This window comes from Bos indicus x Bos taurus, chromosome 29 (assembly GCF_003369695.1).
Source record: "Bos indicus x Bos taurus breed Angus x Brahman F1 hybrid chromosome 29, Bos_hybrid_MaternalHap_v2.0, whole genome shotgun sequence".
NCBI lineage: Eukaryota > Metazoa > Chordata > Mammalia > Artiodactyla > Bovidae > Bos > Bos indicus x Bos taurus.
This window is the reverse complement of record NC_040104.1, coordinates 7,053,897-7,078,630: the sequence shown is the minus strand read 5'-3', so window position 1 is coordinate 7,078,630 and position 24,734 is coordinate 7,053,897. Positions and strand designations below refer to the sequence as shown.

At 54.0% G+C, this 24,734-nt stretch overlaps 4 protein-coding genes across 4 annotated transcripts; 2 read left to right on the top strand and 2 right to left on the bottom strand.

Moving 5' to 3' along the window:
* Positions 1–140: 140 nt before the first annotated feature.
* Positions 141–5,245, bottom strand: EIF1AD (eukaryotic translation initiation factor 1A domain containing). Its single transcript, XM_027531445.1, has 6 exons — positions 4,786–5,245; positions 3,488–3,711; positions 3,232–3,340; positions 3,022–3,130; positions 2,809–2,859; positions 141–2,270 (listed from the first exon to the last, which is right to left on the bottom strand). Exons 2-6 carry the CDS (start codon positions 3,572–3,574, stop codon positions 2,126–2,128), a joined length of 501 nt encoding a protein of 166 aa, XP_027387246.1. The 5' UTR covers positions 3,575–3,711; positions 4,786–5,245; the 3' UTR covers positions 141–2,125.
* A 100-nt stretch (positions 5,246–5,345) lies between these two features.
* Positions 5,346–7,297, top strand: BANF1 (barrier to autointegration factor 1). The gene is made up of 3 exons (XM_027531447.1): positions 5,346–5,473; positions 6,162–6,300; positions 6,771–7,297. Exons 2-3 carry the CDS (start codon positions 6,178–6,180, stop codon positions 6,915–6,917), a joined length of 270 nt encoding a protein of 89 aa, XP_027387248.1. The 5' UTR covers positions 5,346–5,473; positions 6,162–6,177; the 3' UTR covers positions 6,918–7,297.
* A 5,426-nt stretch (positions 7,298–12,723) lies between these two features.
* Positions 12,724–14,228, top strand: CST6 (cystatin E/M). Its single transcript, XM_027531444.1, has 3 exons — positions 12,724–13,015; positions 13,561–13,686; positions 14,018–14,228. Exons 1-3 carry the CDS (start codon positions 12,776–12,778, stop codon positions 14,099–14,101), a joined length of 450 nt encoding a protein of 149 aa, XP_027387245.1. The 5' UTR covers positions 12,724–12,775; the 3' UTR covers positions 14,102–14,228.
* Positions 14,229–16,611: 2,383 nt separating this feature from the next.
* On the bottom strand, positions 16,612–24,416 carry CATSPER1 (cation channel sperm associated 1). Its single transcript, XM_027531939.1, has 14 exons — positions 24,301–24,416; positions 24,080–24,186; positions 23,814–23,990; positions 22,734–22,946; positions 21,867–21,980; positions 21,553–21,709; positions 21,211–21,302; positions 20,924–21,067; positions 20,691–20,754; positions 20,465–20,537; positions 20,269–20,326; positions 18,585–18,660; positions 16,853–16,967; positions 16,612–16,723 (listed from the first exon to the last, which is right to left on the bottom strand). Exons 1-14 carry the CDS (start codon positions 24,414–24,416, stop codon positions 16,697–16,699), a joined length of 1,533 nt encoding a protein of 510 aa, XP_027387740.1. The 3' UTR covers positions 16,612–16,696.
* Between the last annotated feature and the right edge of the window lie 318 nt (positions 24,417–24,734).

Sequence of the window (24,734 nt, the reverse complement as noted above, 5' to 3'; positions counted from 1 at the left end):
CCAAGTTCCTTCTAAAATTCTTACATAGAAGAAAATATGAAAATTTCAAGCAACAGCGGGGTAACAGTGAAGATGAAATAACAACCATGCCATAACATATGGCATGTGCACAAAGATCAACGGGCCAGATTTCAGAGCGATTCATAAAAACGTGGGAAGTTCATTTATTTTAAAAAGGTACTTTAAACCAGCGAGGAAAGAATGAGCCACTGATCAATGGTACAGGGACAAGTGGCTATCCCTTTAGGGAATAAAAATTAGCCATCTCCCATAAAAAATAAAATTCAGACAAGTTAAAAATAGACCCACACATATACATCTGTAACTCACCTGGTAAATTTTTGCATATAAACGTACATACATTTCTATACATGCGTATATACACATATACATACATACAGGTATGTGTATACATGTAAGACTATACTAAGCAAATACAAGAGAGTGAATGAGGAGCAAGTAAATGAAACAGTAGCTGAAGAGGGTGTGGGATCACGGACAGATTTTTCTGATTGTTTCTCAGATGGGAGAGTCTATCATACTTTTGATGCTAACACATCTAGTAAAGAGGATGATAAAACCAAAACTCACACAAAGTCCTGAAGCAGAGACAGGCTCCAAAGAGCAAGAGGAAAGGCTTACGTCCCACTGGGTTAACGGGCAGTAAGACGACAGGAGTATCAGTGAGCACCGTGTAGGGCAGGTAACAGAAAGGTGAGAGTTCCCTCCAATGGCTACCATTTCTTTACGAATAATGAGCTGCTGTGTGTAACTAGCAGAAGCAGAGTTGGTTAAAAAGTTTTCAAATACAGCATCCTAGGGTAGATCTGCTAGGTGGGGCTGAGTGGCCATCTGAGGTTTTAATTATGAATTTCAGGTAAAATAGTGGGTCAGGTTGGCTGTTTTCCCTAAGAGTTACTTGCGCACGGGCACAGAGTGCATGACTGGGTTGACCGTGGTCAGATTTTACTAGATGAACACGATGGAGGCAGAAAGGAAGGACAGGGTGTAGACCGTGAACTGATGCTGCGTGAAGAGGGAAATGAAGATCGGAGCATCATGGTCAGAATGCGGCATGGCTGGAGGATGAAGATAAAGAATTTCCTCTGGGGGGGAAAAAAAGCATCTCTGTGGGAGGAGTTGGGTAGTTGAGTGAATAAACCTGGATGTGGTCATTGTACAGCTATCTGAGTTCAAATGGTGCTGCAATTCCTAGTGAAGTTAGGTGCAGAGAGTGACTAGGGATACAGGCAACGGGCTTGGAACAGAAGACAAGGGCCTCAGTGATGGGGGCATCAAGGACTGAAGGGGCCACAGCACTGAACGGGCCCATCCACGGATGAAGACAACGACGGATGCAGAGCACAATGACAGAAGCAGGGGAGGAAGACGCTGAGCCAGGAGGTCAGCTTCACATCTGGGCCCTGACTACAAGGTCAATGCCAGCAACGAAGAGGGAGAATGTAGTCAGAGGTGAAAAGCTTCAAAGAAGTGAAATGGTGTGGGTGGCCAAAGGCTGAGGAGTGACGGTCTGAGCAGCCACAAGGACATCAAGCCGGGGAGCACACACAGCGTCGCGGCGGGTACTCCTGTGGCCACAGAGGCAAGACGCAGGGCCTGTGGCTCATGAAGCCCCGCGAGGTTCACCGAGTGTCTCATGGAGGCCGGTGGGCACCAAGTCCCACTGTGACCCTCAACGCCTGAATGAGCATTAACTGCAGGCAGGCAATGAAGTGGGCATGCCCCCATGTATTACCTACACGCAAGGAGGCACACAGGGCCTGGCACTGACTTAAGTGCCGGACGAGAGAGGGAGAAACTAGGAAAGAATCCAGCCATTCCCCACTTCCTGCCCGTTCAGCCCACCTGCCCATGAGGCCACCGCCGAGGAGCCGTATGTCATGTCATCCGCACACCCCTCCTTCCTCCAAAGAGCCACTCTGACACCAGCCTGAGTCAATACCCACCAGGGGTTTAATTCTCCCATGTCAGAAGGTCAGTTCAGAGAGGGGCCCTGCCTTGTCCCCATCCAGGGGGAAAGATCCGCAGAGCCCCCTGGGAATGTCCACGCTCAGAGGAGCCCAGGACCAGTCTCTGAGCAAGAGGAGAAGCGGGTCCCGCGGTCTCAGGCCGCCTCTTCCTCTTCACTCTCCTCCTCGCTCTCATGATACTGTCTGCGGTTGGTGTTAACAAAAAGGTCAGAATCGTCTTCAGAGCTGGACTCTTCTCCTGACGACTGTGGCTCAGCTGGGAGTTCTGGCTGAGTCTGTCTGCACGGGGGAAAAGCAGAGAGTTAGCCCAGTGCCTTCTGAGAAGACCTGCAAACAAGGAGCCCCATTAAGAGGACCATGTGGCCAAGCAGTCAGGACTCGGTGAGCCAGACAGGAGAGAACTGCAGGAAAACTGGCCAAACACTACCTCCCTATACCCATCTCAGAAATTCGTTAGAACTGCTGATTTTAATAGGATTCTACTATGACCAATGAACACTCAATAAACTCACACTTCTTACCAGGTACTAAGCAACTTTACAAGCATCAGTCTCTTTAATCCCTACAGAGCTCCCATTTTACAGGTGATGAAATCTGAGTCTAAGAGCTTAACCTGCTTAAAGTCGCCTGGTTGTAACTTGCAAAGCCCAGACTTTAACCCAGGAGATCTGACCATCAAGCTATACTCATCACCACTTATTCAGGCGCTCTCACCAGGGACCTGATATACAATGAAAGGAAAGCTGTATTTTCCCTCAAGGTGCCAAGGCCTGAACCCCCACTTTCTGTCTCCCCAGTCCCAAGGCTTGCGTCTCACCTGTTCCTATCGTTGTTGTCTTTCTCAGTCACTTGGGAGAAGGCCTCGGGCCTATGCCAAGAGAAGAGCCAAGGTCAGAAAGGACAGAGAAACCCCTCAGCTGCTGCCAGCTGTTCCTGCCTGAAATGCCCGACCTTCCCTCCCCTAAGCCCACAGGTACGAACGAAACCCCCGGGGAAGTGGGGCAGCCAGTGACCAAGAGGACCACCCTACCAGTGCCCGTCCTTCTGCAGAGAGCGCACGTGGTCTTTGCAGAGCACAAAGGAGATCTCAGCCTTCACCTTCTCTCCTTCTTCAATAGGGTCAACGATGAGAAAGTCCCCTGCAGGGGGAGGAGAGAAAAGCACAGTCAGTCCTGCTTGTGGTGGGGAAAGCCGAGGCCACAGGAAACGCTTCGGTCTCCCAAAAGGCTGCCTCTCTCACCTCTCTTGATCCAGATGTTCTTGCGGTACTTGGAGGGCATGCTCACCAGGAAGCGCTGCCCCTGGGCTGTCTCCACCTCATGTAGATTGTTCCCTGGGGTCCTGAGGACCTGGTCCATGGGAGACCAAGAACCAATCAGCTTCATCAGCCAGTTCCAACACCTGCCGAGCTGTATAGCACCCTGCCCCAACCCCAGGGGCCTAAGAGGATGGAGGAGTCAGGGGAAGCAGAGCAACTGGTCCCTGATGCCACTCACCCTCACGATCTGCTGCTGGTCAGAGGGCACCATGTGCTCCCCCAGCACCTCCTTCACCACATGTTTCCTCTTGGTGGCCTGAGACATGGTGGGTCCTGTCCCAGGGGGGCGAGGGATGCGGAGACTCTCAACTCTTCCTCCTGAGTTTTTTAGATGGTAGGCTGAGAACCCAGGACTCTTTTGAAGATGAGGACGGGCCTTTTACTGAGGAGTGATACAATGTCCTGGTGAAGAATATGGGCTCTGAAATCCAATTGACTGGACTCAAATCCTACCTTGGTTATTTCCTGGCTGTTCAATTTCTCTAGACTTCAGAGAACTAACCCAGAGCATTAGCAGTAGAACAAAATAATCATAAGCAAAGCAGGAAACACAGCATAAGACACATAAAAGTAACTTGTGTTTATCCCTTAAGTGCTGGCATAACGATAAAAACTAAATATATGTTTTAGAAAAATAAGCCATTCTGGAAAGCACTTGGGGAAGAAGCAAAGTAAGTTACTTCTTCCTCAACATGTCTGTACATCTCAGGTGTGACACAACCACACAGATGTTCAATCTCTCAATACCCTACAGACATAGACCAGCTCCGACAAGCCAGGTCAGGAATGAGCTAATTTAAGGGCAAGGTAGACTAAATTGATGCTTTTGAACTGTGGTGTTGGAGAAGACTCTTGAGAGTCCTTTGACAGCATGGAGATCCAACCAGTCCATCCTAAAGGAAATCAGTTCTGAATATTCATTGGAAGGACTGATGCTGAAGCTGAAACTCCAATACTTAGGGCACCTGATGCGAAGAATTGACTCACTGGAAAAGACCCTGATGCTAGGAAAGACCGAAGTCAGGAGGAGAACGGGACGACAGAGGATGAGATGGTTGGATGGCATCACCGACTCAATGGACGTGAGTTTGAGCAAGCTCTGGGAATTGGCGATGGACAGGGAAGCCTGGCGTGCTGCAGTCCATGGGGTCACAAAGAGTCAGACATGACTGAGCGACTGAACTTAATTGAGACCGTTTTGATCTTTGGCATCTGCTGTTTCTGACCCTGGTACTGCAAGACAACGACTGATGCGTACTCAGAAGACAGTTGTTCAGTCGCTAAGTCGTGTCCAACTCTTGCGACCCCATGGACTGCAGCACGCCAGGCTTCCCTGTCCTTAACTATCTCCCCGAGTTTGCTCAAAGTCATGATGGTTTCCCAAGGAAACTCCGAAGTGTCATCTCTAGTTGCCGTCCCCTGCCCTCCTCCTTCCCTATCCCGATGTAAAGATGCTCAGAGGCAAAGAAAACTTACTCTCTGGCCCTCGGATCCCACAAAAGCTGCCAGAACGACCCGGTTCTCCAAGCAGGACGCAGAGATCGGCTCGTCCACGACTCACTTCAGAGTTGAGGCAATGAAAGCAGAGAAAAAGGACTCGCTAGTGGTCACGACGGTGGAGTCGGCTTGGACTCAGGTCTCGGGCGCATCCGGTTCCCGTCCGACTTTAACAAGTCCGACAGCGAGGAGGACAACTCGTGTCGGCCTGAGTCGGACGCCGTACTTCCGGCGCTCTCCCGGAAGTCTCCTGGTCACGCCTCTCTCCTTGTCCGTCTCTCTAATTCTTCCCAACACCGGGTCGGCCAAGGTTAAGTGGTTAAGTTCCGCATGCCGTGCAGCAGATAAATAAAGTTTTCTTCTCACAGGTTTCTGTTCCCCAAGGCCGGAAATGCTTCCTAAGAAGCAAGACTACAAAAGGCACTCCGGCTTCCTGCGAAGCAACCGGAAACGAACACCTACTAAGGGCGCTCTCGAGGTCTGGGTGGTGTCGCAACTCTATGACTCTAAGCGGCTAGAAGTGCCCAATGTAGGTTTTTTTTTTTTTTTTTAAAGGCGGCCCTTGAGGCGACCCGGAAGCGGAAGTGGAAGAAAGTTCTAGTGGGCTGAGATAGCGGCGGGAGCAGCCGGGTGGCGGGAGAAGCCGTTACGGGAACGGGAGCTGTGGGTGAGCGCGAGCCGCGGAACAGGGCTCGGGGTGGAGGCCAGAACGGGCGCGGGGAGGAGGGGGAGGCAGGGAGGAGAGGGGCCGCGAGCGCTGAGACGGGCCAGACGATGGACTCTCGGAGAGGGCTCGGCGAGGCTGGGAGGGCGGGGCGCGGCGCGTTGGGGGCGGGGTCCACGGCGTAGGGCTCGGCGGGAGTCCAGGTGTGGCGCTGACGCGGCTGAGCCGGTGTCCGCGCTCGGGCTGCGCCTCCGCTCTGTGAGCAGCCTGTGCGGCTGCCGGGTCAGAGAACCCTTCATTTGCTTTTCGGGCCAAGTGGCCATTCCAGACCCGAGTCAGTGCTGCTTTTGCCCAATCAAGGTCACAGAGGAGTGACAGCTTGAGGGCGGGCCGTGGGTACTGACCGACTGTGGAAATCTTACCTTTGTCCTGCATGCGCCGCCTGTTAGGGCAAGATAGTTTCTCCTCGGGGCGGTACCAAAACCCAGCTCTCGCAGGGACTGGGAGAGACTTCGCTCTTAAACAGTGAGGAAAAGACTGTTTGGACCTCAGTTTTCTCATCTGTGAAGTGGGGGGAATCGAAAAGTCCCCATAAGAGCTGCTCTGGCATTTTCTTCCTGTGAGATTGCCAGTGATTTTTCGGGCGTTCCCGTGTTTTCAGCCCTAATTTCCCTCTTCTTGGGATTCCCAGATTAAGCTTGATCGAGATGACAACCTCCCAAAAGCACCGAGACTTCGTGGCAGAGCCCATGGGGGAGAAGCCAGTGGGAAGCCTGGCCGGAATTGGCGAAGTCCTGGGCAAGAAACTGGAGGAAAGGGGCTTTGATAAGGTGTGGAGTGGCTACCTGTAGTTGGGCGGGGGGCGGGGCGCGACTACAGTATTTCCCGGCAGCTGGGGAGTGAGGAGGGTGTGTATATCTGTTGGGGGGTGGACGCTCGTGTGTGATCTGCAGAGTCAGCCGGGCAGAACCCACCCTGCCTCTTGGGCTCCTGTGTGGGGAGCCACAGGAAATTGGCCCTTTTTCCCCTCACCGTGATATTTGTTTCTGTTTGCCCTGGGGTCTTAGTTGCAGCTTGCAGGATCTTTCACTGGGACTCACAGAGTCCAGAACCCACGGAATTAATTGCCCCACAGCAAGTAGGATGTTAGATTCCGGGCCAGGGATTGAACCCATGTCCCCTGAATTGCAAGGCAGATTCTTCACCACTCGGCCAGCAGGGAAGTCCCAGGAAGTGGTCGTCTTGTTCCTAATCCTACAGAGCACTCAGCAGCCCATCTTTTGCTTTGCCCGTTTTGCAGGCCTATGTGGTCCTCGGCCAGTTTCTGGTCCTAAAGAAAGATGAAGACCTCTTCCGGGAATGGCTGAAGGACACGTGCGGCGCCAACGCCAAGCAGTCCCGGGACTGCTTTGGCTGCCTGCGAGAGTGGTGTGATGCCTTCTTGTGATGCTGTCTGGGGAGCCCCGACCCCAAGCCCCAGTGTTGCGTCTCCAGAGTTTTCAGCCTAGTGAGGACTCCTCCTCCGTCCTCTACCAAGGAAGAGATTGCTGTTGTCGTGCTCACCTCCCATGTACTCCAGGGCCTTTGGGGAGTTCTCTCCCCTCACCGTTTCCACTTTTTTGGAATTCTCACCCTTGCATGCATCTTCCTTCTCCTTTCCCTGCCAGTTTCGTGACAATAATTACCAGCTTTTCTGAGTGGATTCCTGGCCCTGTCCCTCACCCCCACCCCCACCCGTGGTCTCTTTTATGCCATTTGGCAGTCTTTTTGGCAGAACAGTCACTGTCCTTGTAAAGTTTTTTAAATCAATAAAGCCAGTGGCCTTCATGACTGGGCTTTGTATGTGGGAAGCAGGCGGGCTGGGAGTTGCCTGTTCCCCAGGGACTGACCAGGTTTGCCACACTGCTTATCAGTGCAGATCGAAACTGGCAGCTTCTCTTACACTCCCGAGGGCGGCCATCCTGGTGATATGGGCCTTGGGTGGGTGCCTCGGAGTGTCTCAATCCCCCACTAACGTGGGAGAGTGGGTTGGTTCCTTCCTGGGATCCAGATGTCCATGTGGTCAACAGCTAGGTTAGTCAGCATCTGGTGGAAAGTCTGAGGGAGTCAGAGCAGGAAAAGGGTGGATGGGATGTGGCTGAGGTCTACCTGCCATTGGTCATGTGCTCTCCTGGCCTCTGGGATGAGTGGGCGGGGCTCATGCAGTCCGCCCTGTTCTCTCAGGGAGGCAGAAAGTGTGTGGGCAAGGCAGCTGGGTCGGCAGGCTTGAGTGAGTTACACTTGTATTTGGTAAATTTTCATCTTCTGTTTATTGGACTTAGTATGAACCAGGTTCAGAGCTAAGGTCTGTGCAAACATTTTTTTTTCTTTCATAGTAAGTAGTAGTAGTCTTTTCCACAGATGAAACTAGAGGCTCAGGCTGACTAACGTGTCCATGGACTTACTACTGGGAAGTAGTGAGACTGGTCCTCAAAACATCACATGGAAACCCATGGACCTAAGAGCCATGGGTGTTCTTTGCTCATGGCGCTTGGTCTCTCTGAGACTCAGGTTCCCCACCTGGAAAATGAAATTGTTGTAAGGATCAGATGCACTCCTGGTGTTGTTCAGGAGCTACTTGTTTATAGAATTTTCCTCATCCTCGGGGCTTAAAGTCTGGTGAGGGGAGAAATGACATAATAAATAGAAACCTTGGGATAGTATGAGGAGATTTTCATGATTTCAGAATAGGGAAAGATTAAAAAGCTGATAAATTGAACTCCATCATAGAAATTTTGTTCAAGATAATCAGTGAGTGAGGAGCCTAACCCAGGGTGAGAAAGGATATTTGCGACCCACATAGATGACACAGGACTCCAGAGCTGCAGTCAAGAGAAAGCAGACAATACAATAGAAAAGTGGGTGAAAGACCGGGAGGGCAGCCACACAGGAATACCTGAATGGTGAGTAAGCATGTCAGAAGGTGTGTGGTCACGTTAAGTCATCAGAAACACAAATAAGATGCCATTGTACACTCACAGGGTTGGCAAAAAAATTTTAAGTCAGACAATACCAGGTTCTGATGAGGAAATGGAGCAACAGGAACAGATATCCAACTAGTGGGAGTGTAAATTGGTGTGAGCAATTGGGGAAAACAGTTGGGTGTTTGCCAGTAAACCTGAAGACCCACCCTGTGAGCCAGCAGTTCCTCTCCAGGGATGGGACAGGACGCAAGGCACACCTGCGTCACACCTGAGCAGATGTTCACAGCAGCCTTGTTCATTCACAAGGGCTCCCAGCTGGATCCATGTGTGGGCATCTTTGCAGAGACAGTAGAACTAGAAGGGGGAAAAGTGCTTATTGCAAAAGAAAATGAAGTCACTGAGTTGTGTCCGATTGTTTATGACTCCAATGGACTGTAGCCTGCCAGACGGCTCCGTCCATGGGACTTGACAGGCAAGGATACTAGAGTGGGTTGCCATTTCATTTTCCAGGGGATCTTCCCGACCCAGGGATCGAACCTGGCTCCTGCACTGCAGGCAGACTCTTTACTGTCTGAGCCACTAGGGAAGCTTATTGCAAAAGTCGTTGGTAAAGAGAAGTGGGGAGTGATTGCCTTTGGGGGAAGGAGACAGGTGTGATGCATGGGAGCATAGGGGGCTGAGAGTAGCAGTTTCCACTTCTTGACCTGTATGGTGGTGATCCAAGATACTGTGTACTTTTCTGTATGTTAGCTACATCTCAGAACAGTAGAAGATAAAAGGGAGAACAAAAATAAAGACTCAAGGATAGAGCAATTAGGTAATTAGAAATTATGCTGGTTATTAGGGATGAAGGTTCAGTGTAAGCCTGGGTCTTGGAAGTGTGAGAGGCCCCCTGGAAGGTCACCAGGTGGCCAGAGCTGGGCCCAGCTCTTGTTACAGGCTGCTTCCTTGGAGGGTGCCAGTCTGAAGCCCAGAAAGGTCATGGGGACTGTCCCTGGAGTTTCAGGCCATACTATGTTCTAATGTTACTCTGGTTGGGTCCAGGGTCTTCCAGCTGTCCTGACCTCTGAATAACTTTCTTCACCTGCAAAATGATGGTGCTACTAACTCGGGGTGTTTGTTGAGAATAGACCAGTGGGTGGAAAGTCTTTGGAAATTGTTAGGTTGGTGTGCAAAAGATTTGTTGGTGTCAGCACAAAGGAATGACAGGGTAGGGGCAAGTGAGCTGGGGACACTGGCCCTTGGCTAGTTTCCCAGGGAGCAGGTGCAGGTTAAGTGCAGCTGCAGCTGAGTTCCAAGTGACAGAAGAGCAGACCTAGAAGAACCTGAGGAGGTTCCTGGCCGCCTGGGGCTGCCTCTCCACCTCTCCCAGCATGTGCTGCAGTCTGGGCCTCTTACTCTGCCACTGCCAGGCTCTCTTGGTCGGGCTCCGGCCTGGCCTTGGCCTCCTCATCAAGCCAAGCTCTCCCCAGCTCTTGCACAAATGGGTCTGTTGCAGAGAAGAACCGGTTCTCACTCTACATTGGAACTGTTTTTTTGACTCTCTTCCTGCTGTTCTTATGTGTTGTGTTAGTCACTGAGTCATGTCTGACTTTTTGCGACCCCCTGAACTTTAGCCCACCAGGCTCCTCTGCCCATGGAATTCTCCAGGCAAGAATACCGGAGTGGATAGCCATTCCCTTCTCCGGGGGCTCTTCCTGATCCAGGAATTGAACCCCAGTCTTCTGCATCGTAGGTGAATTCTTTGCTGCAGAGCCACCTGGGAAGCCAGGACATAATGGCCTGCCTCAGAGGACCCTGGCCCTCTGCCTGACTGTGAAACTAAAGTGCGTTTGTTCAGCTCATAGAGAATCCGACTCTGTCCCCCTGTGAATGACTACAAAAGGGATTAACACGCTTCTTCCAAATGCTGGCCCTCCTGGAGATGTTTTGCAAGATTGAAGCCCCTTTTTACTTGACCTCCTCACTGCCTCTTCTCTCGGCTGGGCCTTTTGACTTCAGTGCCTCATTGCTTCTCTCTCAGGTTCTGTAAACGAGCCTGGCATCCAGACCCCAACAGCACGGTCATTTTGAGACATTAGTCTGCCATCTCAGTCAGCCAGCTTCCCAAATACAGTTGTATTCCTCGCCTCAGCACCTTGTCTCTGGGATTCCCTGGCCTGTCATATGGCAAGCAGAGGGAGCTTGGACTCCATAACTGGTCTGTCCCTTTAAGGCAGACACCTGAGCCCACAGCAAACTTGGGACTATTCCTTGGCGTCCCAAGATTGTTTTTCACAGCTGTGCTGAGGGGTGGGGCAGCATCTGGACTGGGCAGTGACTACACGCTGGTCCTGGTCTCCCTGGGAGAAATCCCTGCCTTTCCTGACCGCGGGATTCTGAGGGTCTGAGAATTGGGGTTGGGATCAGGGAATCTTGGATGCTTACTCATAGTATTCATCACAATAATAGCTACCACTTATTAAGCCCCAACACTTTGTTGCTTACTGAAAACCACCACCTCTCCCAAGCCCCAGGTAAGATCCTCAGAGGCCCTGAAACACTAAAGGTTAGTGTCCCCAGAGCAAAAAACACCCACCTCCCCCCACCCCCCAACAAGAGATTAAAAGTACAAACTGCCCTGCGCTTGGCTTCCCCGGTAGCTCAGCGGTAAGGAATCTGTCTGCAATAAAGGAGACAGAGGAGATGCTGGTTTGATCTCTGGCTTGGAAAGAGCCTCTGGAGAGGGGCATAGCAACCCATTCCAGAATTCTTGCCTGGAGAATCCCATGGACAGAGGAGCCTGGCGGGCTACAGTCCATAGGATCTCAAAAAAGTCTGAAGCCACTAGCACGCACCCTGAATTCTTAAAATATTAATTGTAGAAAATTCTAAAAAATGTCAAACTTTTCCTGTGTTGACTACTTCAGTGCTGCTTTTTATATTGTGTCAGATTATTCTGCCCAGAAATCATAGCCCTGGGACTTGCCCACTGGTCCAGTGGTTTTTCTGGGTGCCTAATGTCCTCTGCCAGCATTCAGAAGTTGTTCTGTGGAATTTGCTCGATGCTCAAAGGTTCTTTCAATGAATTTGTGGGGGAGAAAGTGGTCTCCCTGTCCTATTCCTCCGCCATCTCGGTCCAGTGGTTAAGACGCCCTTACAAAAGAGGATGTGCATTCTATCCCTGGTCTGGGAAATAAGATCCCATATGCAGAGTGTGGCCAAAAAGTTAAAAATCATAGCCCTGTTTTGCTGGTACCTCCAACATATGCCCAGTTTACCTATGGGTGACCCAGTTTCAGGCCATTATAATTAGCAAGACCTTAGAAGACAAGAGTTGTCAACCTTTCTTCAGGTGAGGACTGAGGCTCCCAGAGGTCAAAGGGCTTGCTGGAAGTCCCCCAGGCAGTAAATGGCAGAGCTGGGACCACCCACACTCCTGGCCAGTTCTCGTCCTTTGGGCTCCCTCTGGACTGAGAACACAGATTTGAGTTAGACTGTGTCTCCTGTGTGGGGGTGCGCTCAGTCATGTCCAACTCTATGTGACCCCGTGGACTGTAGCCCTCTAGCCTCCTCTGTCCATGGGATTTTCCTGGCAAGAACACTGGAGTGGGTTGCCATTTCATATTCCAGGGGATCTTCCCGACCCAGGGATCGAACTTTCATCTCTTACGTCTCCTGCATTGGCAGGCGGATCCTATACCACTAGCTCCTGCCTGGGCTTAAAAGCCAGTGTCACCATTTACTATTTACCAGCCTGTGTTCTTGGGCAAAATCAATTGTTTACTCTATGTCCTGTTTACTCCTCTGTAAAATGGAACCCTTGCTCACTGATGTCTACATCATGCTGGTCACGAGGGTTAAACAGTGCCCGGCTCAGTGCAGTAGGGACTCCTGCTTACCTGCTGTTTATATAGCACCTGGCCTCCCCTAAGCACTTATTGAAGCCTCGAAGCAACCCATTTCACAGAGGAGGAAACTGAGGCAGTGAGGGTTAAGTAACTTCTCCAAGACTACGCATTGGAGATAGTTAAGAGCTTGCTGGTAGCTGTTGTGGGTTTCTCATATGGGATGGGTCTCCGTGAGCTGTCCCTGTGGTGGCACTTGCGGCTGGGAGCTGTTGCAGTCCTTGCCCTCCCCAACCAGGTGTGCCTGGAGGGCAAGCAGCGTCGTGGTGATGCCCAGGTGTGCTGGGGCCTGTCCGCTGTCCTCCTCCGCACCCCGCAGGCGGCCTCGCGGGTGGACCGCCCAGGCTGGGTGGATCCCTCCCCGCCTGCGGGGCGCGCGGCGAGCGGCGGGCGGGGCCAGGCGGGGCCTCGGAGCCCATAAAAGTGGCGCCGGCCGCGGTCGGACACCGACGACCATGGCGCGTCCGAGCCTCCTGCTGCCGATGGCCCTGGCCTTGCTCGCACTCTGCCTCCTGGCGCTGCCCCGCGACGCCCGGGCCCGGCCGGGGGACCGCAAGGTCGGAGAACTGCAGGAACTGTCGCCCAACGACCCGCAGGTGCAGAAGGCGGCGCAGGTGGCCGTGGCCAACTACAACATGGGCAGCAACAGCGACTACTACTACCGCGACATCACCATCCTCCGGGCGCACAGCCAGGTGCGGGGCGGGCGGGCCGGGCCGGGGAAGGGGCGGCGCCGACGGGGGGAGGGGGGACGGAGCGGACGGGGGAGAGGGGGCGGGGAGGCGAGCGCGGCCCCAGCCGGGCCCCAGATGGAGGGGGCGACTAAGAGTAATCAGGGCGGCATCTTAATACAACAGTTTTCAAAATCCAATTAATGTCAAAAGTCCATGCGGAGCAGAATCTCAGAATTTCAAATAAGGTTCAACCCTGAATCGGCCTGGTCCTGAAAGGCGGATTGGGGTGCGATGGGGTGAGGGAGAAGGGGCAGCGGTGTGGACTTGAGTCTCAGGCTCCTGCCTGGCCCAGGCTCTGCCCGCCTCACCACAGGACCCCCACCAGAACTCCCTGCTGCCCTCTCCCCGCCTTTCCAGTCCCCCCATCTCAGGTTTGAATCCAAAGGCGGTGTGCTGGCTATGCCCAGGGGAAGGTGATGGGTGATGGGGGGACACGGAGGGAGGTGAGAGGTCCAGGTCAAGGGTTGTCTCCAGGCACCCCTGACCTGTGCCCACCTCTGCCCCAGCTGGTGGCGGGCATCAAGTACTACCTGACTGTGGACATGGGGAGCACGGCCTGCCGGAAGAGTGCTGTGGCTGGAGACCACGTAGACCTCACCACCTGCCCCCTGGCCGCAGAAGCACAGCAGGAGGTAACAGCTGTGTCCCCAGTTAGGCATCAGCCCAGCAGCCGGGCCCTTAGGTTGCCCAGCCTGGACTGGTCTGGCTGGCCGGGCTGATGTGTGGCTGACTCAGCCCTGAGGCTAGGGTGAGGGTGCAGAGAGGAGCAGACTGGGGCTTCCCCTGGACTTGGCAGGGTGGGAGGGCGGGGTTGCCTGGAAAGATCTGGGGTCTGGTGCTCCTGACCATCTAATTCGCTGTTCCTTCTTGCATCCCAGAGTGTCACAGGCACAGGGCTGTTGGGAGGCGGTGGCCTGGGTGGGGCCTGGGCTCACCCCATCTTTTTCATCTTTCTCTCTGCAGAAGCTGCGCTGTGACTTTGAGATCCTTGTGGTTCCCTGGAAGAACTCCTCCCAGCTTCTAAAGCACGACTGTGTGTCCCTGTAGAGACCCCTGTGGGCTTGGGGGACAGAGGGAGCCAATGAGGCTGGGCAGGACTGGGCGCATGGGTGGAGGGGATGTCAGTTCCTTGGACCGTATCTACGGCAATAAATCGCTAGCACTGCTTGTGGCATTGGTCTCTTCTGAGTCCCTCTCTTATCCTCACTCCCACTCCCAGCAACCCCGCTCCAGCCAACAGGGTGCCCACGCCACCCCATGCTTGGCCTCTGCCATCTCAGCCCAGAAGATGCTAAGGGTGCAAAGTTCAGCTCCCAAATTTGGAGTCCCCCAAATATCCCAGCACCATAGAGGAATGATCCTGCAGAGACTCCCAGAGTTTGCCAAGTTATGGGTGGGGAAACAAAGTCACAGGAGAGAGATGATGCCCCAGGACTAGAAGGACACAGCAGCCAGGGGAGACTGAGGGGCGCCTGAGCCCTGTTCCCTCTCAGCTGCCAGGACGGCTCAGAGTGGCACGTGGGGGGTTTAGCCCGCCCTGCCCTGCCCCGCCCACTGAGCTCTCATCCCGTGAGATTCTTAGACCAGCATGTGGCCCAGAGATGGCAGAGCCCCTGCCGGCCAAGACACACACACTGTGGGCCCCATGCCAGGAGGACTCCCCCACCCTCTGTCCTGAGCAAGACCCCTGGAAGGGGCTGGCAGGGAGCGCCCAGGGGAGCGAGGTCAAATCCGCTGTCCATAGAAGGGGTGAGGAGAAAGATGCAGTTTAATGTCCTTTAAAGAAATAGAGTTGGAACAGGTTTTGCACACCTGAATCTGTGGCTGGAATTAACACTCACTACACAAGATGCACACACGCATCCAGAACTTCTCAAGACTCCAGACACAGGGACACACACACCCACCATGAAGCCTCAGATTGCTCCCAGGCACCACACACACATCCAGACACACACACACACGCATAAGACCTAGCAACCCAGAAGCACAGACACAAACACACGGGAACAACAGCCCCACACTGAGGACATCCTGGAGACGTATACACAGCCCCCCAAACACAGACCCACAGGCCCCGGCTGGAGCTGTCTCTCAGATGCCCGAGGCACACCCGTGCGTGTCTGGGACAGGATGGGTGGGAACCGGATCCTGCAGGAGCTCAGAGGGTGGGCCCCACCAGGCCCCAGGCGGGCGGCCAGGGTGGGTGTGGGGAGCACCTGGCGGCCCCTGCCCACGGCCCGGCCAGGCCAGGCCTCACGCCCGCTCCTGCCCAGCCGGCTTCCTGCCCAATGCTGGGACTTAACACGGAACAGCCCCAGCTCCCGGGTCCTGCTCCTCTAGAGCCCTTGGAGGCCGTATGGGGTGGCAGTGGGCCTGAGGAGCTGGGTCTGAGGACCGAGGGTTGTAGGGGAAACTCCAGCCTGTCAGATACGGCAGATGCGGTCAGTCTGCTGCTGGCTGGCTCCCAGGTGCCAGCAAGCAGGGTCCTCCTGCGTGGCTGGCATGGGCTCAGGGGCAGGAAATGCTGCATGAATGTGTGAGGTCGTGCGGTGAGGTGAGGCCAGTGGTCTCTGCGCCCGTGGAAACTGTGCCCAAGTCCCCGGTGGGCATTTCCTCCGCAGTCTGTCCGTTCTCTCGGCTGGGCCTGGACCCGGGACGAGACGCGCTGCTTCTCTCTGGGGCCTGGAGATGTGGCCACTGTCTGGTCCAGACTGGATGTAGACGGGGTAGCGAGCGAAATGGCCACCCCTCAGCCCCTGCTCTGGGCTTTTATCCCCGATTCCCTCCAGCTTCACTCTGCTAGAGGTAAGGTGGGTGCTGTGGGTGGTGGGAGACCTCCCTCTGGCTGGATGTGAGCGGACTTAGCTCTCGGTGCCCACTGCCATCCTGGGCATCCTACAGGGGCGCTCATCCCTCGCTTTCCTCTACCAGAGGCTTGTCCCCGCCACACACACCCCTCCCCATCCCCAACCCAAGGCCAGGAGGACTTGAACAGCCTCCCTCCTCTCCCCTCCCCGAGGCTCTTTAGCCTCACCGCAGGCAGGGCAGGTTATGGTGATGACCTCTGCCTTCTGGGCTCAGGCTGTCCCCAGCGAGTTGGCACCCCGATACTGGATGCTGAGGGTGCTGGTAGGCCCGAGTTCCTAGGCTCTGAGCCCTCATTCCCAGAGCCTCCTGGTCCCTTGGGCACTGTTTTAACCTGTTCTCCCGTCTCCTGGGCCAGACCAACCTCCCTCCCCGAAGCAGGGTGACTGCCCACTCTCTGTCCATCACTGAGCCTGGTCCACTTTTCTCATGACCCCCCCCGACCCGCCCCCGGCTGCTGTTAAGGCCCTGCCAGGCCCAGCCAGGATGCCAGGCCCCAGTGGGGCAGGAAGGGATCCAAGGACAAGCCTGTCACCCAGAACACTCCCGTGTAGACATGCTCCAGGCTGCACGTGCGTGCGTGCACACAGGTTCCCTTGTGCTTTGGTCGGGCCAGTGAGGACACAGAGCCACCTGGGGTTTTAAAACTCTGTTGGCCACCTCCCCCCACTCCCACAGGCCCAGTGATCTTTCCAGTGGATATGGGGACTTGGCCGGAGTTGGTGGACAGCCAGCCAGAGGCTGAAGTCTGGACCCAGGCTGCCTCTCTGGGGGTCACTTCCTGAAGTCCTCTTCTCCAGCCTGCGGGGGAGGGGGTGGGAAGTGATGGCGCCGGCCTCTGCTTCCGGGAGGCCCACACTGCTCTCACTCGGGCCACTTCCAGTGCCCCGCCCTCTCCACCTGGCTCCTCCCAGGTCCTGCCTGGTTCACCTCAAATGTGGTGTCCACAATCTCATCGATGACAGCGGCCTGGGAGCGGAACTTCAGCTGGTAATGCTCCACGCCAGCCACCAGCTGCAGGAAGTGGAACAGGGTCTCCAGCTGCCTGAGGGCGGTGGAGAGGGGGCAAAGCTGGGCCATCTCAGCCCCCAGAGCGCCTCCGCACCCCTCAACCCCCCACTCACAGCACCCTATGCCTCCATTTTCAGCCACGGCCAGCCCTTTTCTGTGTGGGCCCTCCATGGTGTATCTCATTTTCCACATATACCCTGCAGCCCCACCATCTGCCTGGGCCATGGAGAGTTCTGAGGATTGTTTACCTCCCAACCACCTGCCCCTGCATCCGTCCAACCTACCCCACCCTGACTCATGCACCCACTCAGCCACCTACTGGTACACTCACCGGGCTATCTATCCATTGACTCACTCATGGGACCATCCCACCCTTTCCCTCTCTCACCTATCTCTCCATCCACCTGCTCTTCCCTGGCCCCACCCCCACCCCCACCCACTACCCATTCATTAACTCCTTCACTGCCAGCGTGCCTTATCAACCCAGCCATCAAACAACACTGAAATCGCTGAACATCGCGTGGTGCTTGGAGGACACAAACAAAAAAGAGACAGCTCCTGCCACAAGCAGCTCAGTCTGTGACAGAGCCAAGAAGGCAAACCCAGGGTGTTTACACCGGTGACAAGTGTAAACACAGGGCACTGAGGGACCCAGAGGAGGAAAACCTGACCCGGTACCAGGGTATCAGGAAAGGTTTCTGGAGGAAGCATCACTGGGCTGAGCTTGAAAGACACTTTGAGGGTTTGCTAAGCATAGACAGGGTTCCCAGCGCGCCCAGATCTGTGAACAGTGGGGAGTGTCCTGAGGACCAGGCGGGCTTCAAGGAAGAAGTTTTTAGAGGATGGATGAATTCAAGATGAAGACACTCAGGGAAGGTCAAAGTGAGGTGCCCCGACCTTAAGCAAAGGGAGGCAGGAGCCCTTATAAGGCTGCAAACTCAGAGAAGGCAGGAAAAGCCAAAACTTTTTTTTTTTAAACAAAGATCGCTAAGTAAATAAAAAGTAGAAGGAAGAAAGATTAAAACCAACAGGCAAAACAGCAACAAAAACAAAGACCACTCTCAGTGGAGGCGAAGGTGTGCCAATGGGGAAGAGTTTGGAGGCTGAGAAACCCCCAAAGAAAATATCACAGAGGAGTCAAGTCCCAGCCCACGCTAGGGGCTGAGGACCTGGGATGTGGAGGGCGGAGGGCAGCTGGGAGAGCAGCCAGGAGGTGAAATGAGCAGGACTGGATCTCAGTTCTTCCAGCTCTTGATCACCCATGCCTGCTGTCGGCAGCCAGAGAACATCCCAGCAGAGAGAACAGGGCGGGCAAAGGCCTGAAGGTGGACACGTATGTGCTGTGCTGTGCATAAAGCCAGGACGGGCCAGGGCGATGAGGGGGTGCCGTGATCACAGAGAGCTTGGGGCTCGAGCTCTGCCAACAGCAGAGAAGAGCCTGGAAGGCTGGTTCAGAGCCAGTCTAGATGAGGTGGGGCAGGCCTGGCTTTCCAGGAGAAGGCTCTCCTGAGAGCCAGGCCTGAGAGCCAGGTGTCTGTGCCAAGGATCCCCGCCATGAGCACAGCCATGAGCCCGCAGCTGTCCGGGCCCAGTCGGCCCCCAGGCCTCTCCCCTCAGACCCGACACCTGCCCTCCCTTTGCATCTCCTTACTTCTCAGTCATGGCTCCAAACTTTTTCTCAATGAGCTGCTTCTGTATAGTGTGTTCACTTAGCACCTCTTTAGGCTCTGGATGTAGAGAAAGAAGGGGAACATCAAGCCCTTGTCCCCTTGTCCCCTTGTCCCCTTCTCCTCCTGCCTTCAGCTGAAGACAAGTTGCTAAGTAATCTGAGACAATTAATTCCTCTTTTTGTTTTAAGCTTTTTTTGCATTGAGTGCCCAAGATGGAGAGGACAGGTGAGGGGCCAGGTGACACTTGAGGGCCTTTAATCCTTTGGTGTTGATTATACTAAGAGTGGGATTCCGGAGTTCAGATTCTAAAGTTCTGAACATTTTTCAGCAGGAGGCAAAGCCATTGGCTCAAAATCTGTTCACCCAGAAAGTCAGATGTGTAAAAATAAACGCATACAGGAAACTTCATTTTTATAGACTCTCAATCCACTTTGAGTGACTCTGGACAAGCATGTATAATACCTGGACAAAAGCCTCAAGGACAGTTGAAATCATCTCATATAAGACCAACTGCTATAAACTTTGTACATTATTAACAGAAATGAATGTTCGGTGAATTGTAATGTGGCTAGATCTCAGAGATTTCTGGGAGAAATATCAATAACCTCAGATATGCAGATAACACCACCCTTATGGCAGAAAGCAAAGAACTAAAGAGCCTTTTGATGAAAGTGAAAGAGGAGAGTGAAAAAGTTGCCTTAAAACTCAACATTCAAAAAACCAAGGTCATGGCATCTGGACCTATCACCTCATGGCAAACAGATGGGGAAACAATGGAAGCAGTGACAGTCATTATTTGGGGGGGGCTCCAAAATCACTGCAGGTGTTGACTGCAGCCACGAAATTAAAAGACGCTTACTCCTTGTAAGAAAAGTTATGACCAACCTAGACAGCATATTAAAAAGCAGAGACATTACTTTGCCAACAAAAGTCCATCTAGTCAAAGCAACGGTTTTTCCAGTAATCATGTATGGATGTAAGAGCTGGACTATAAAGAAAGCTGAGCGCTGAAGAATTGATGCTTTTGAACTGTGGTGTTGGAGAAGACTCTGGAGAGTCCCTTGAACCGCAAGGAGATCCAACCAGTCCATCCTAAAGGAAATCAGTCCTGAATATTCACTGGAAGGACTGATGCTGAAGCTGAAACTCCAATACTTTGGCCACCTGATGTGAAAAACTGACTCTTTGGAAAAGACCCTGATGCTGGGGAAGATTGAGGGCAGGAGGAGAAGGGGACGACAGAGGATGGATGAGATGGTCTGATGGCATCACTGACTCGATGGACATGAGTTTCAGTAAACTTTGGGAGTTGGTGATGGACAGGGAGGCCTGGCGTTCTGCAGTCCGTGGGGCTGCAAGGAGTTGAACACGACTAAGCAACTGAACTGAACTGAATGTGGCTAGTTAGTTGTTTTGCAAATGGGTCTTTCAAGAATTGACTATCAGTGTGGCGGACAGTCATGGAGTTCTTTGGACCAAAGTTCTAAGCTCTGAAAATTCTCCTGATTGGACAGGACTTGGCGCTTTCACTCCTGGGACCTGGGTTTGATACCTGGTCAGGAAACTGAGATCTTGCAAACCACCCAGTGTGACCAAAAATAAATAAATAAATAAAGTTGGTCCTGGCACTCTCTGTCTGTCAGGGAAGAAGTGGGGTGCTGGTACCTGCTTCCATGAGCTTCGTCACTGAGTCATCCAGCAGCTTTTCATGGAGCTCAGCCGCCTTCTGCAAAGAAGAGGCTTCCATTCTGCCAGAGCCCCATGTCTGCCTGTCCCAGAGCACTCTCCACCCTTCCCTGCGGCTTCTGTGCCCCCTCCCCGTGTCTTCCCAATGGGTCCACCCGCTCCATCCCCTCACTACCTCCTGCTTCTCTTTCTCCAGGCCTTTGAGCAGTGCCATCTGGAAGTTATCCACCAGGACAGCAATCACCAGGCTGGGGCAAGAGACAGGAGGGGGCTGGAGGGGAGACTGCACCCTCCTCTGGGTTCGTGGTGGCAAAACCATAGTGAAAGGAGCACAGAGGGGGTGCCCCTGGGGTGAGGTTGGGGGGTGTAAAGCTGGGGCATGCAGGGGGGCGAGTCCTCACTTGAGGAAGATGAAGTACTGGATGATGATATAGATCATGAGAATGGGGATGATGTACCAGGCGCCTGGAAGAGACGGGGTGGGCTCCTTTGAGCTTTGAGTCCCTTGCTGATCCTCACCACACCCCGGTCAGCGCAGCTCAGAAGCCCCACTTGGCAGATGGGATAACTGAGCCCTCAAGGTCTGCCTACCCAGACAGTCCCTGCCCTCCACCCAGCCTGAGGCCTGCCCTACCCTGGGCCCGGCTGTCCAGGTAGATGAGGGACCAGTCGTCCAGGGTGAGCATGGTGAAGAGCGTGAAGATGGTGGTGAAGATGTTCTGGAAGCGTTTGGGGTCAGAGTAGCGGAACAGTGCCCGGAGTACCACAGAGAACAGGACTGGCTGTTGAGGACCAAACCTGGCTCATGGGGTCCTCTCCCCCGTCTTCCTCTCCCCTCACCACCCCCAACTTCTGATTCCGCCTCACCACTCTGTCCATGACAGCACCTCATGCTCCCACCCAGCCCCACGACATGGATACAGAGGCAGGTAAACATGAGGATGAGGATGGCGGTGACGGATGGCAAGGACCGGGCCAGGGTCCCGGTCACTTCCTGGAGGTTGGTCAGGAATCTGTGGGCAGAGTTCGAGACAGAGGCTGTGTCAGTGGGGTGGGAGTCTGTGCCCAGAAACCGATGGTGATGACAGATTTCAGACTGCTGATGACTGAGGCGGTAGGTCTCTGGTTTGCTAGTTACTTTGCAGAGGGTCCCAGCCCCTCTCTGGAAAATAAGAGACTGAGCCTAGTGAAAGGCAGGAGACTCATCAGAAAAGCATTCTGGGAATCTACAGCCTTGTCATGGGCAGCTGTGGTCCTGCTAACCTGAGCCTCCGAAGGACTCGGATCGCCCGCAAGGCTCGCAGGGTCTTAAAGACCCTGAAGATGCGGAAGACGCTTTGGTTGTGGATTGCACGTGTGGAGGACGAGTTGACCTGAATGAGCACGAAGTCCAGCGTACCCACGACCATGATGAAGAAATCTGCAGACACAGGGGTGCCTGGGTGTCACAGACTGCTGCCCAGGCCCCGTGCCCAGGCCCACAGCCCTTCCAGCACCAACACCCCCTGCTTTTGTCACCTCTGGGCAGTTCAGGGGCTCCCGCTACACACACACATCCAGGCCCCATCTCTACCCACCCAGGTTGTTCCAGGGGTCCAAAAAATACGCGAGGCCCAGAGCAATGATTTTGAGCACAGCTTCCACCATGTAGATGGAGAGGAAGATGTAGTCCAAGGCCGTGAAGTACCACTCTGTGAGGACACGGGGTGGGGAGGAAGGAGGGAGCCCTCGCTTAGGCCCACCCCTGCCCCCAGCAGCCCAGCCCTTGCCTCCTCCTCCTCGCTGGAACCTCACTTGCAAGCAGCCATTTAGGGAGAAGCTGGCTCTGTCCAATGGCTGTGTGCCTCAACTGCTCTGTGCCTCACTTTCCTCATCTATGAAATGGTGATAATAACAGTCTGCTTGATAGAATTTTCATGAGAATTAAATGCACTTCACATAGTAAAGGGCTTCCAAGGGAGCCTTAAACTGCTTGCAAGAAACATCAGCCCACTCTTATTCTCTCCTTAGTTTATGGGTCCTGTGGCAGGTCCTCTCCTTCACTCTGCTCCCTGGAGTTTTAAGGGCGCTCTTCCCAGCTTTCCCAGCCTCCTCCCTCCAGGGTCTCCTGGCCTCCAGGGCCTCCTGACCCGTCCAGCGGACATGGGTTCTGGGCATCCTTTCTGCGCAAATCAACGTACTTAGAGCTGATGCGCCACCTGGTGGCTGTAGTCGCAAACAGCACACACTCAAGCTTAGAAGACCCTCCTGTCTCTGGTGGTCTGGTTGACTTCAGCAAAACTCTCTGAGCCTCACTCTAACTGCTGCGCGATGTCGCCCATCTCCCAGGGTGAGGATCAAATGCGCTAAGTTGTTTAAATCACCCGGAACTCGGTCAGGCTCACAGGAGGCCCAGACCAACATCAACGGCCTTCTCTACGTGAACAGGGCTCCCTGGCTCTTACCGCCCCGGACCTCGACTTCGGCGAAGGTCTGAGCCACAAGCATGATGGTGTTGAGGCAGACGATGAAGATGATGAAGGTTTCAAAGGCCAGGGAGTCAACCAGTTTCCTGAGCATTCTCCGAAGACCCCAAATGAGCTGGCTTAATTTTTCCCACAACCAATACAAGAAGTCCGAAGAGTGCACCTTCTTGTGGGTCCGTGGGGCTCGGCCAACTGTAAGGGGGCCAGAAAGGCAAGTTCTTGGGGGCAAGGGACCCAGGGTTCTGGGCACCCTCCCAGGCCTGCCTGCTGTCAGCTCATTCAGGGGCAGGCATGCTTGTCCTGCACTGGTATAGAAGCCAAGGCTTGACCCTGCCTTGCAGGTGCCAGTCTGCTTGGGATTTGAGCATATTTCAGGGGCTCAGGCTCTTACACTCCATGCTTTTTACTCACATGGCAGCTTACACATGGAAGACCCAGTCTTCCTCGCCACCCCATCCTCTTGGTATCCTCGGCCTCTCCCTATAAGATGCTTCTGACATATCTTCCCCCTCTTAACTGCCTTCTCTTCCACAAATCCCTTGCTTCTTGTTCAAGAAGCTAATGCCATGTCTACTAGGGAACAATTTGGGGAGGATTATATATTAACAGGCAAGGTTCTCCCTGCCCTCCAACCAGGCCCTCGTTCAGGCACTGGTTCTTCCCTCTGTCCTCAAGAAGGTCACAGTTTAGTGGGGAAAATGGACAAACAGCATCCAGAATGCTGTTCTGATACAGATGATGGACCCCTTCACTGGGCAGTCTGGGTTTGGTTGTATAAGTGACCTACACCAGCTTTCACATTCAATAATAGGAGACATTCGAGAAGTGAACACGAGAATGAAGAAGACAGTGACTGAATGAACCAACAACTGATGCCTGAAGAGGTGCCTAATTCCAGGAATAAAAAATTGGAGGATGAACGGTCAGGCGCATGAAGAGCCAGTGGACTACACCAGCAGGGGAGAGCGAGCCTTGTGAAGGACACGCCAGGCCTGACTCAGGTCTGGAACCTGGGCCAGGCAGCTGGAGTTGGGGGTGAGGGGTGAGCTCAAGACGCACCTTTGCGCTTCTGAACGTGCTCGTCTTCTTCAGGGCAGCTTTCCGAGGTTTTGGAGGAGGAGTCCTGAGGATAGACTTTGTTGGAGGTCTCGGAGGGGTGTGAGTTCACTGTACTAAGAGAACGAGCCAAGCTGAAGGCTGAGCTCTTTCGGTCTGGCTTGCTGGGCTGGAAGACCGCTGGACGAGAATAGGCAGAGCTGAGGGAGCCTAAGGTCACGGCGTGGGGCGTGTATGAGCCAAAGCGTTGGGAGCTTCCATGACGGTACTCCCCATGGTGCTGATCTCGGTGGGGGTAATCATGAGGATGTGTGTCGTGCTGGTGCTCCCTGTGCTGGTGCTCTCTGTGGTGGTGTTCGCCGTGGTGAGGTGGGCCCTGGTGGTAGGACATCATGGAGGTAGGCCTTCTGTGGTGGTGCCCATCATGATGATAGGCCTCACTGAGGTGGGAGCGGCTACTAGATTGCGTGGAGTCCTTATGGTGGTAAGCCTCACTTTGGCGATGGAGCCCACTATAGTCAGGAACCTCAGCGTGGTGATGAAACCCACCATGGTGGTTGGGCTCCCTGTGTTGGCGGGACCTCCCATGGTGTCTCCTGCTACCATGGTGATGCTCATTGTCAAAGTGGTCCTCACCATAGGATTGGTGGGAGATGAGAGTGTCCCGGGAAGGATCCTGGGAAAGGGATGTGGAGCCATGGTCTACACCATGATGGTGGGACTCACCATGATTGGGGGAGTGATAGGAGCGGTGGGCATGGTGGGAGAAGACATTGCCATGGAAGTCTTGGAATTCATCAGGGTGGTGAGGTCCACCACGATGATGGGATAAGCCATGATGGTGGGACTCACCATGGTGACGGGATGCACCTTGGTGATGGTGGTGAACTCCACCGTGGCCTGGCCTATGGTATGGGGTTGATG

What these genes read in the sequence shown, in the direction of transcription:
- EIF1AD (XM_027531445.1), bottom strand. Translation starts at nt 3,574, where the DNA reads ATGTCTCAGGCCACCAAGAGGAAACATGTGGTGAAGGAGGTGCTGGGG. An exon ending in ACCAGCAGCAGATCGTGAGG is followed by an intron (nt 3,341 to 3,487) that starts GTGAGTGGCATC and finishes CCCATGGACCAG; the next exon opens with GTCCTCAGGACCCCAGGGAA. An exon ending in CTGCAGAAGGACGGGCACTG is followed by an intron (nt 2,860 to 3,021) that starts GTAGGGTGGTCC and finishes CTCTTGGCATAG; the next exon opens with GCCCGAGGCCTTCTCCCAAG.
- BANF1 (XM_027531447.1), top strand. Translation starts at nt 6,178, where the DNA reads ATGACAACCTCCCAAAAGCACCGAGACTTCGTGGCAGAGCCCATGGGG. An exon ending in AGGAAAGGGGCTTTGATAAG is followed by an intron (nt 6,301 to 6,770) that starts GTGTGGAGTGGC and finishes CCCGTTTTGCAG; the next exon opens with GCCTATGTGGTCCTCGGCCA.
- CST6 (XM_027531444.1), top strand. Translation starts at nt 12,776, where the DNA reads ATGGCGCGTCCGAGCCTCCTGCTGCCGATGGCCCTGGCCTTGCTCGCA. An exon ending in TCCTCCGGGCGCACAGCCAG is followed by an intron (nt 13,016 to 13,560) that starts GTGCGGGGCGGG and finishes CCTCTGCCCCAG; the next exon opens with CTGGTGGCGGGCATCAAGTA. An exon ending in CCGCAGAAGCACAGCAGGAG is followed by an intron (nt 13,687 to 14,017) that starts GTAACAGCTGTG and finishes TTCTCTCTGCAG; the next exon opens with AAGCTGCGCTGTGACTTTGA.
- CATSPER1 (XM_027531939.1), bottom strand. Translation starts at nt 24,416, where the DNA reads ATGGTAGCAGGAGACACCATGGGAGGTCCCGCCAACACAGGGAGCCCA. An exon ending in GCACGTTCAGAAGCGCAAAG is followed by an intron (nt 22,947 to 23,813) that starts GTGCGTCTTGAG and finishes GCCCCCTTACAG; the next exon opens with TTGGCCGAGCCCCACGGACC. An exon ending in CGAAGTCGAGGTCCGGGGCG is followed by an intron (nt 21,981 to 22,733) that starts GTAAGAGCCAGG and finishes GTGTCCTCACAG; the next exon opens with AGTGGTACTTCACGGCCTTG.